Raw genomic sequence first — 11147 nt, 5'->3', positions numbered from 1 at the left:
AAGATAGAACAAATCGCTTCATGATCGTCCTAAGTTGCACGATTCAAAGATAAATCCGAACAAGTCAGAACCTCAATACAGGAGTGATTTAAAGTAACACTCTAGAAAAGGAGGAATGAATATTAAGGGAATTTTCATAATCTTCCCTCTTACTTATGTTACAAAAGGGTGCAAAGCTAGGAGACATGATGCTTTAGAAACATTCCTTCATGGAGCACTTTTAATGAAGGTATGCATCTTTTTAGAAAAAATGCCACAAAAAGAAAGGATGCGTCTGTTGATAGTTGTTCTACCAAGAGATGAGTCTCTTCAAGACATCCCCGTAATAAAATCAATAGAAAATATAAAACAATTAAAATTTCGAACCACTACAAAATTAAAAATCAAAACAATAACTATAAAATTCCAACAGCATCTAATATGGTTTTGCTTAAACACAACTTGGTAAATTTATTTGTGCTCGCATTAATGGTATAAACATTTTTCAGTCATTACAAGCTAGCTAATTTGATTAAAAGGGAATAGAAGGGAAGTAGAAGGTTCATAAATATATGGTCAGAAAAATTCCATTTTCCTAGTTAAAGTGCATTTGCTATAGCAAGATGGTGCTACAATCTGGTGCTGAATTGCAGTTGGTTGGGCATACTTGTTCCAGTCATCCAAACATCTCCCTTGTAATTCAAATTGGAGGTCAGTGAAATTGCTGCTTGAATTTCAGGGTTCATACTTCATGTCATGATGCTGGCTTGTGGAACCCACACATACCCAGCTCGCTGCAATGTGAGGGATAGCAATATTATGCTACTATGCTAGGAAAACTTAACCGGCTGTTAGCTTAAATGCAAGCAAGCAATGGATATTGTAACATCTACGTCTAAATGAACCTGTACTCAACCAATCAAAAACCTCTTACGAACTTTGTCCACATCATTGTTAGTCATTAAGAATGTACCCCTTTCATGCAAATATTGTGAACATTAACGAATCGCTTGTTGTGAATATTGTGAATGTTGGCAATCTAAATTTTTCTTTTATAAAATAAATTAAGAGGGTTGTATCGATCAAAATGAAGAAAAAGAAGAGGATAAGAAAGAGAGAGAGAGAGAGAGAGAGAGAGAGAGAGAGAGAGAGAGAGAGAGAGAGGGAGGGAGGGAGGGAGAATTATAAAGGATATGTATAAATTAGGAAATTCTAGAATTGGAATTGAAACACTTCATGATAGCTTATGAATCATAACCCAGGAAAAAAGAAGTCTTAAGGTATAAAAGTATAGTATGGTAGATTGAAAGCAGAAGGGTAATAGGAAGTTCATACTTGGGAATGAGTGTATCTGTTAATATGTCAGGATTTTAGAGGAAAACAAATAAAATGTTGTGAGAGTTTAAGAGAAAAAGGAAAACCTAAGAAACCAATCTGCGGAGTTATGACAATTATAGCATTTACTGAATTTAATACTACCATGGGCATAAATGGTAAAAACAATTAACAAGGTCGCCTAGAAATAGATGATGAAGATTTTGTCACAAAGGTAAACCATAATAGTGACGTAACTACAATGTGTAACTGTGTGTTCCCAAACATTGCAATTTGATGGAAGAACTATCTCAAATTTCATATAAACTACTTGATGCTTCCAGTAATTCGTATACAAAATTCAATGCCAACCACTTCCTGATCCACCCAAAAGAAATCTGTTTCAACACCAAATAAAATTTGATAAGGAAATTGTAATATATAATGCATAACTGAAGTACAAATAACAATCAGATGTGCCAAGACAAGCCACATTCAGTTTGTAAAATCATCTTGATCATAATGTGTGGATTAGATAGAAGTCATGGCTTTAGGAACTCAAGTGTAGCAGAGATACTGATGAAGCATTATATTCTAAACAGAAGACTCTCTTTTTTGGAACCGTGCTGCAAGAAATATTATACATTAACAAATCTATCAAGTTACGATCACAAGCTATTCAAATCAAGCTGGTTTAAAGTCAGATTTTTATAGTTAAAAGTAGTAAATAACAATGTTTACAAAAAGGAAATAGTATAACCTTTCTTGAATCTAAGTTTGATTTTGTTACATAGCATGACAAAATTTTCATCAACCCCAAATTTAAACAATGCCCGCATTGGAAAAATTCATGTTTCCGTCACAAGTTAAAAAAATAATGATGCATGCATTGGGAAAATTCATGTTTCCTATCGCAAATAGAAAAATAAATAGCATAAAATATAAAGATTAAGTTAGAAAATATAACCAGGTTCAAGGCATGCCCCCTTTGGGATCGAATTAGCCTTCCCTTGGTACATATAGATGATAGCAGTCTACTCTCAAGATAGAACAAATCGCTTCATGATCGTCCTAAGTTGCACGATTCAAAGATAAATCCGAACTAGTCAGAACCTCAATACAGGAGTGATTTAAAGTAACACTCTAGAAAAGGAGGAATGAATATTAAGGGAATTTTCATAATCTTCCCTCTTACTTATGTTTCAAAAGGGTGTAAAGCTAGGAGACATGATGCTTTAGAAACATTCCTTCATGCAGCACTTTTAATGAAGGTATGCATCTTTTTAGAAAAAATGCCACAAAAAGAAAGGATGCGTCTGTTGATAGTTGTTCTACCAAGAGATGAGTCTCTTCAAGACATCCCCGTAATATAATCAATAGAAAATATAAAACAATTAAAATTTCGAACCACTACAAAATTAAAAATCAAAACAATAACTATAAAATTCCAACAGCATCTAATATGGTTTTGCTTAAACACAACTTGGTAAATTTATTTGTGCTCCCATTAATGGTATAAACATTTTTCAGTCATTACAAGCTAGCTAATTTGATTAAAAGGGAATAGAAGGGAAGTAGAAGGTTCATAAATGTATGGTCAGAAAAATTCCATTTTCCTAGTTAAAGTGCAATTGCTATAGCAAGATGGTGCTACAATCTGGTGCTGAATTGCAGTTGGTGGGGCATACTTGTTCCAGTCATCCAAACATCTCCCTTGTAATTCAAATTGGAGGTCAGTGAAATTGCTGCTTGAATTTCAGGGTTCCTACTTCATGTCATGATGCTGGCTTGTGGAACCCACACATACCCAGCTCGCTGCAATGTGAGGGATAGCAATATTATGCTACTATGCTAGGAAAACTTAACCGGCAGTTAGCTTAAATGCAAGCAAGCAATGGATATTGTAACATCTAAGTCTAAATGAACCTGTACTCAACCAATCAAAAACCTCTTACGAACTTTGTCAACATCATTGTTAGTCATTAAGAATGTACCCCTTTCATGCAAATATTGTGAACATTAACGAATCGCTTGTTGTGAATATTGTGAATGTTGGCAATCTATTTTTTTCTTTTATAAAATAAATTAAGAGGGTTGTATCGATCAAAATGAAGAAAAAGAAGAGGATAAGAAAGAGAGAGAGAGAGAGAGAGAGAGAGAGAGAGAGAGAGAATTATAAAGGATATGTATAAATTAGGAAATTCTAGAATTGGAATTGATACACTTCAAGATAGCTTATGAATCATAACCCAGGAAAAAAGAAGTCTTAAGGTACAAAAGTATAGTATGGTAGATTGAAAGCAGAAGGGCGATAGGAAGTTCATACTTGGGAATGAGTGTATCTGTTAATATGTCAGGATTTTAGAGGAAAACAAATAAAGTGTTGTGAGAGTTTAAGAGAAAAAGGAAAACCTAAAAACCAATCTGCGGAGTTATGACAATTATAGCATTTACTGAATTTAATACTACCATGGGCATAAATGGTAAAAACAATTAACAAAGTCGCCTAGAAATAGATGATGAAGATTTTGTCACAAAGGTAAACCATAATAGTGACATAACTACAATGTGTAACTGTGTGTTCCCAAACATTGCAATTTGATGGAAGAACTATCTCAAATTTCATATAAACTACTTGATGCTTCCAGTAATTCGTATACAAAATTCAACGCCAACCACTTCCCGATCCACCCAAAAGAAATCTGTTTCAACACCAAATAAAATTTGATAAGGAAACTGTAATATATAATGCATAACTGAAGTACAAACAACAATCAGATGTGCCAAGACAAGCCACATTCAGTTTGTAAAATCATCTTGATCATAATGTGTGGATTAGATAGAAGTCATGGCTTTAGGAACTCAAGTGTAGCAGAGATACTGATGAAGCATTATATTCTAAACAGAAGACTCTTTTTTTTGGAACCGTGCTGCAAGAGCTATTATACATTAACAAATCTATCGAGTTACGATCACAAGCTATTCAAATCAAGGTACAATTAACTCAAACAGCGAAATAAACAGTAGCATCGATCACATTGATACCTGTCTAGCTCCAAGGCCTGCAGCAGGAAAATGTAAACAATGAATCAATCTCAACCAATCCAACGGTTAAGAAAACACCTCAAACATGAAAAATTCAGACCAATTGACTAAGCACAAAGTGCCATACACCAGAAGCCTCTGTATTAAACAGATAAAAGTGAAGACCAAGAAATTAATAAAAAGCTAGAAGAGCTTTGAATAGGCAATCGCAGGCCATAATCAATCATATTTGAAAGTCATACTTGGCAGATTTAGTAAATTTTGCATTACAACTCCCTGTAGCAGTTCCAGTGGAGGAAACAAGAAGCATTTAATACTCAAACTGAGTTGCCAGTATTAAAAATATGTGAAAGGTGTGGGCGTGGGTGCAGGCACTAGATACTCAAAAATACTTTTAGTAAGGAAGCATTTAGAAAGCGGCTTTGGTTCGAGAAGAATATTCCAGAACAAGTGCATTACCCTAGGTTGAGAAGTCCAGCTTCCAGGCTCATAAAACAATTGATTTTTTAGGAGAAACAAAGCAATGCCAAGATGGAAATTTAATCAGTTGAAGTGTTTGGAAGAGTCAAGTATAGAAGTAAAAACTGCTATTTTGACTATGGATGAGCTAATCTGACACTTAGTGGACTTACTCTGGTGAGGAACAATAATAAGCCAAGCTGACATATGCTAACAGAGAACATAACGATTCATGATAAAATAACAAACACCAAAGCTCCAATATAATCAAGTGAGAAGCATCTGCAGTGAAGTCAAGATCACAGAATATCCATTAAATATCTGTCAAATCACTTTCAAGACAAATCTATCAAGTTAAGATCACAAGATATCCAAGACAAGCTAAGATTGTCTTAAATAATTAAATAAGTAGCGGCATCAATCACATTTAAGATATTAATTTAGAATATCTTTGTAGGAAAAGCCTAAAATAAAATTGAACTCAAGCAGTCAAACATGGAAAATCCAGACTTTTGATGAATGGGAATTTAAGATGCTAACACAAAGTCTGTTCTATAGTTAAGTCATAAATACATGGGAGAAAAAAGTAAGGAAACCAAGAAGTTTAATTTGAAAGTAATTTCTCAAAATATTCAAGCGCCATATGCATCATGCCTTTCCATTATGTAGAGAAAAATAGAGAGCACGAGGATCATAAGGCACCGGAATAGTTTTTAATAGGCAATTGTAAACGCATACTAGTCATGTTTGAAAGTAATTAACAAATATAGTAAATTTTGCATCATAAATCCCATAGCAATTCCAAACAAAGGCCTTTTGAAGGACAAGGAAGCATTTCCAAAGTAGAACAAAACCATGGAAAGATGGAAATTTGATTAAAGGAAGTGCCTTTAATAAGTATACAAATGCAAATGAGAGCTAATTTGGCATGACTAAACATAAGAGACTTCATTGGTTATACCTGTTGATGAGCAAAAACAAGCAAAGCCAACTTTGGCTAACCAAGTCATACTAATGCAGGAAAAACAGTAAGAGTAGACTAAATGGTTACTTTTCTCTTTTGTAATACACCATTCAGGAGGCATTTAGCCAACAGATCCTTATTCATAAGCCTTAAATAGCCTAGTCAGAAAACATAGAAATCATATATCCATACACTCTTATAGGACTATCTCTTTCATAATATGGCATTCAGCACATCAAACAGTAAAGTTTCATCAGTTGTTGAGGCAACGGATTCTTTCATTAGATAGCATAGCCCACAAACATCGCAATTATATATTTATATACACTTACCAGAGCTATTACTTTTGTAGTACACCATTCAGGACATCAGATGGTGAAATTTCGACAAATATTGAGGCAACAGATTCTTAACCATAAGCCTTAAACAGCACAGACAGAAAATGTCACAATTATATAAATGTGGACTCTTGAAGCACAGAAATATGAGGTAATCACTTCTGCAATATGCCATTTGGGACACAGATGAAAAGATTCAACAGGCATTGAGGCAAAAGATTCTAATCTATAAGCCTTAAATAGCATAGTCAGCCAATGTCACAGCTATATATTTAGATTCTTAAGCACATAAATTTACAATGATCGCATTTATCCAAGTTAGACAGTTCAGTTATCTCGGAGAATCAGATATGAACTCGAAGTTCAGGAAAATGACCACTTGGAGCAAGACCACAGGCATTAAATTGACGTCACCAAGTCAATCAGTTTTATACCATTAATCAACTAAAGCAAACACTTTCAAATTAAATTAAGTGAGAAGCATCTAATCAGTCATATACCATTAATCAACCACAGCAAACACTACCATTTAAATCAAGAGAGAAGCATCTAAAGTGTATTTGTGTCTGGTTGCGTAAGTTTCTTGGATAATTAACTACAAAGTTAATTAAAGGATCAGGAAGAACATAGAGAAGCTCTTGGAATTGGACAATGAAATTCAGATCTTTTCCTTATCATGTCCAAGAAGCATCAACTACTAATTAAAGCCACTCTATAGATGAATACAAATAATTAAAGAACTAAGCCTGATGCAAAAGGAAAAATCAAATCACATAATCACTGATAAATTAATATCATAATCTCCAGATTTGGTGAAAATTCAGTAAAAACCCTTCTGGAAAGTTGCATTTACAAAAGGCATTTGAAGAAAAATGCGAGCATTCATCGCTTAGTGTTGCAATCAGCCATTGGTGGAAACACCAAACTTGCCAAGTTGGAAAGATGGTCTAATGAAGCACCTACAATAGGCAGGCATGGCAGTTCAAGATTCGCAACTTCAAAAGAAACTTATTTTACATGATTGAACCAAGATAACAAGGAAATCAAAATCAGATTAAAGAAGATCATAATTAACAGAAGAACTAAGTTGATTACTCTGGAGCCCAGGGAATAATTAAAAGAGAGCCTTTAAACTCAATCAATCTGATGAAAACGCAGAAGGTAAGCAAATCCAGTATAAAAGGAAACAGTTTTCAAGTTTCATGAAGGAAAAAAAATCTTGATGAACTGCGGCAGTATTGGAACAAAACCCGATCAGAACAGCAAGCAACAAGGAAAAAAAACATGATATTTCTTATTTCTGGATGAATAACAACCCCTTTGATTACATGATAAATCAAAAAGATAACCGGTATTAATAAAATCTGAGAAAGACTAGTGCTTTCCACAGCAAAAATGCTTTTTTTTTGGAGGGAACAGATGGAATAAACCAATCTTCCTCTTCAGGTCCACAAAAGGAGCACATTCCACCAATTTCCCCATCTCAAAATCCAAGATAAAGAAAATCCTAAACCAGAAATCTGAATAATCCGATGATTGAACTCTTGATCTATCCAATGATTCATTCACATAACCCATCACAATCACGAACATTTGTCATCCAACAAAAAAAGAAAAAGAGGAGAAAGATTTTTAAAAAATTCTACATAGAAAGAAGTCCCCGTTTATTTCTATTCAGTGAGCTACAATGAGATCGGAGTTAAATACATCCACAACAGCATCCGACAACTCCGGCCCCGATGGGCTCGAGGGGACGAAAAATATGGACTTGGCGGCGACTAGCTTCTTCCGCTGCAGGAACCGGGGGCCATGGGACCTGACGGCGAAGTAAGGAGAGCCGTCCATCCGGGAGGCGGCGGCGGCCGCCGCCGCGTTTGGTGTGGCCTGTGGGGAGGAAGGAGGGGATAGGCGGGGGATCGGGATCTTAAGGGTAGATCGGGGAGATCGGGCAGAAATCCTGGAGTCCCGGAGCCGGGCGAGGGCACCCGGCCTCAGGTACCGGTGGAACCGCCCCTCGATCTTGGCGTTGGGGCTTCGAAGCCTCCGGTTCATGGCGGAAGGGGAGGAGGCAGAGAAAGAGGGGGGATTGGCTTCCTTTCGAGAGAGCGAGGGGGGAGAGGGGGTGGGGAGGGGGCGAGAGAAGGGGTGGGGTTTGGGGGGGGTTTTAAGGAGGGGGAGGGGGTGGGGGTGGGGGTGAAGAGGCGGGAAGATGAGAGGGGAAGGAATCCAGCGAATCGGTGCGAAACAGTGGTTTTTAAAATGGAAGGCGGGACTGTTACGCTATTAGAGAGAGTGGGGCCCACCGTGGAAACCGCATACGGGAGGGGCATTCCGGGAATTGGCATTTTTTTCCAGCGAGTCCTGCACGTGTTTCATTTTTTGCGGGGGAAGGTGCATTTTGGGAAGGGACATGAGTGTTTCAACGAGAGACGCTATTTGCACCCAAAAAAAAAAATAGACGTTATCTTTTGATATTTCTTTATTTATTAAACACAAACTTCCACCTCGCATTCATTAAAGTGGGAGGAATTCCACGGTGAGGATTTGTATACCAGATTCCACGGTGAGGATTCAGATGGAAGGCTTTGTATTCTGATTTCTTTCGAAGGGCAAGGTGCAGTGCAACGTTTTTTGTTTTTTTCCCATGGAATCTTGCAAATGTAGTGATGGCAAGTCAAGGCTAACGGTCGAGTAATTCATAATTACTCGAATCCGATGGTCATAATCCAAATCTGAATCCGATAAGAATCGTTGTCTGAATCTTGAATTTTTATATGCCTTGGAGGAAAAAAGTAGCATGATGAATCCACATGCTCTTGATTGAAAAATATAGGTAAGAATAGAGATCATTTGGATCTTACTGCAGGGACACTGTTTTAGAACCTAAGAATTTAGGGTATGATGCATGGAACGATGTGGAACTGGTAAAATTTTTCAAAAGTATTCATGCCCACTTCTAATGATTTAGCTAAGGATGCCATGTCTATTTGCATAATCATCTGCATGTATGCTATATGTAATAACAAAATTATTGATTCTATGATGCGATGGGGACAATAAAATGTGGCCTTTATCAATATTTTTAGGGTTACACAAAATGCATAACAAAGTAATTGAAGGTATAGTTCAAAATGCATTACTTTTTTTATAGAGTGCATATCTCAACACAACCATCTTGACAGCATCCAAAGTACATCCTCTTGTATCTGCATACTTTTACAATAATTTGAGTGTTGTGCGGATTTCAAGGCATTGCATGGGTCTAATATATTGCCATGACCCTGAAAAGCCTATAATAAAGGGGGACAGGATGTTACTAGAGGGAGACTCTGCCACGATAGTTGACTGAATACAGAAAGGAGATTTGGATGGAGACGGGCACCCGCTGCTTCACGAGATCTGTGGTCTGGCCAGAAAGATGGGTTCTTTCCATGTAGCACATGTTTATCGTGAGACGAACAGTGCAGTAGACTGGATCGCCTCTTTTATGGCCTGACATTCGGATGGTATGATTTGGACCACGGTTGGAGATATACCTCGCCCTCTGTATCATCTTCTTTCTTTTAATTTGGCAGGCAGTACTCATGTGAGATCTATATGAAGGTAGTTTTCGATCAAAAAAAAAAAAAGCCTATAATACAATATATACTCTCAACACCAAGAACAATTCATATTATTCATTTAGGATGAGAGTTCAGATCTTCTATGGTGTACGTTTGCAACGAAAGAGCTACACAATTTCGATGCCACCATGTCATCTACGTCATTGGTGTCATACGCACCGTGTTATTAGACAACCATCTATTTTCATAATTGAATAATATGACGGCAATCGAAAACTATACAACTTTCTACGATCCAAAATATGTACTGCCAAAGATCCCGACTCATGTCCCAATTTTTTATGAAGGTGCTGCAGAGACAAGTGGACATATGAACAAAGCCTTAGTCACTACTCCGAAGTTTGCTCTTAATGGTAAAATAAATGATCTTGCTTTCTTATTCATTTGATACAACACAAGCCATGGATTTTTTCTCTACATTTGAGAGAAAAATGCAGAAATGCCTCCCAATTATCCTCTCCTAGCTGTTATCCCTCAGCTTAACATCCTTTCTCACGCTTTGCAGCTTCTCTTTTATTCCATATTTTTTTTTACCTGCAATTGTCATCGCTTTCCCATGCATCCGCCGCATGCTAAAAGGTGAATGAACGCTCCAATTTGTATCGCCTGCTCACATTAAAATTTATATATATAAACAATAGTTCACGAGTTAAAAGAACGGCATTCACAAAAAAAAAAAAAAAAAAAAAAAAAAAAACGTTGGAGGATCTTTGGTATAAACATATGCCTAGGAACTACATAATCCTCAAATATTGGTTTACCAAATGTGTCATAGCAAGGGCATGTAAAACCACAGTAATTCTACTACAGTTTTGAACATGTATTTGCTAGTAATGAGTGAGCTATGGAAATTAACTTGTTTTCTTAATTACAATGGTCTAACAAATGGTTTCAAATAGGATTTTTTTCATAAATATCCTCATAAATATCGAATTTTGTATGGATACCTTTCCAAAATTGATATTTGCATGTATACTCTTGTAAAACACTTGTTTTACTATTCTATTTTTTTATCCTTATTTTTACATATATACCCACGCCATCTAATGTTGTTAAAAAATTAATAATTTTAAATTAAAATAACTAAAATACTCTTAATTGGTAGATGTGCAAACACAAACATTTATAAGGCATCGCGATGGGGGACAAAAAAGTAATTTCAAAACTTTATTTTATTTTTAATTAAAATAAATATGGTTTTATTAATGATGTTAGAAGAACCATTATAAAATAAATATAAATTTTAAAAAGATATTCATGCAAATTTGAATTTTTAGAAGAGTATTCATGCAAAAAAAATTTTTTAAATAACATGCAAATAATTATCAAAATTATCTGCTCGAAAATAATTTGTATATTTGTTCACCAATTTGTCACGGCAAAGGCACTAGGAATAGTGGTATCATGGAATCTTCCCTGGTGCTT

At 35.9% G+C, this 11147-nt stretch overlaps 1 protein-coding gene and 1 long non-coding RNA gene across 2 annotated transcripts; both read right to left on the bottom strand.

Annotated features, from left to right (window-relative positions):
* Positions 1-424: 424 nt before the first annotated feature.
* Positions 425-2641, bottom strand: LOC120110378. Its single transcript, XR_005511305.1, has 2 exons — positions 2261-2641; positions 425-773 (listed from the first exon to the last, which is right to left on the bottom strand). It is a non-coding gene; the product is annotated as an uncharacterized LOC120110378 (long non-coding RNA).
* Positions 2642-7748: 5107 nt separating this feature from the next.
* Positions 7749-8220, bottom strand: LOC103717639. The gene has a single exon (XM_008806099.3). It carries the CDS (start codon positions 8149-8151, stop codon positions 7774-7776), a length of 378 nt encoding a protein of 125 aa, XP_008804321.2. The 5' UTR covers positions 8152-8220; the 3' UTR covers positions 7749-7773.
* Positions 8221-11147: the final 2927 nt, after the last annotated feature.

Source organism: Phoenix dactylifera, chromosome 4, assembly GCF_009389715.1.
Source record: "Phoenix dactylifera cultivar Barhee BC4 chromosome 4, palm_55x_up_171113_PBpolish2nd_filt_p, whole genome shotgun sequence".
NCBI lineage: Eukaryota > Viridiplantae > Streptophyta > Magnoliopsida > Arecales > Arecaceae > Phoenix > Phoenix dactylifera.
This window is presented reverse-complemented; position numbering and strand designations above follow the sequence as displayed.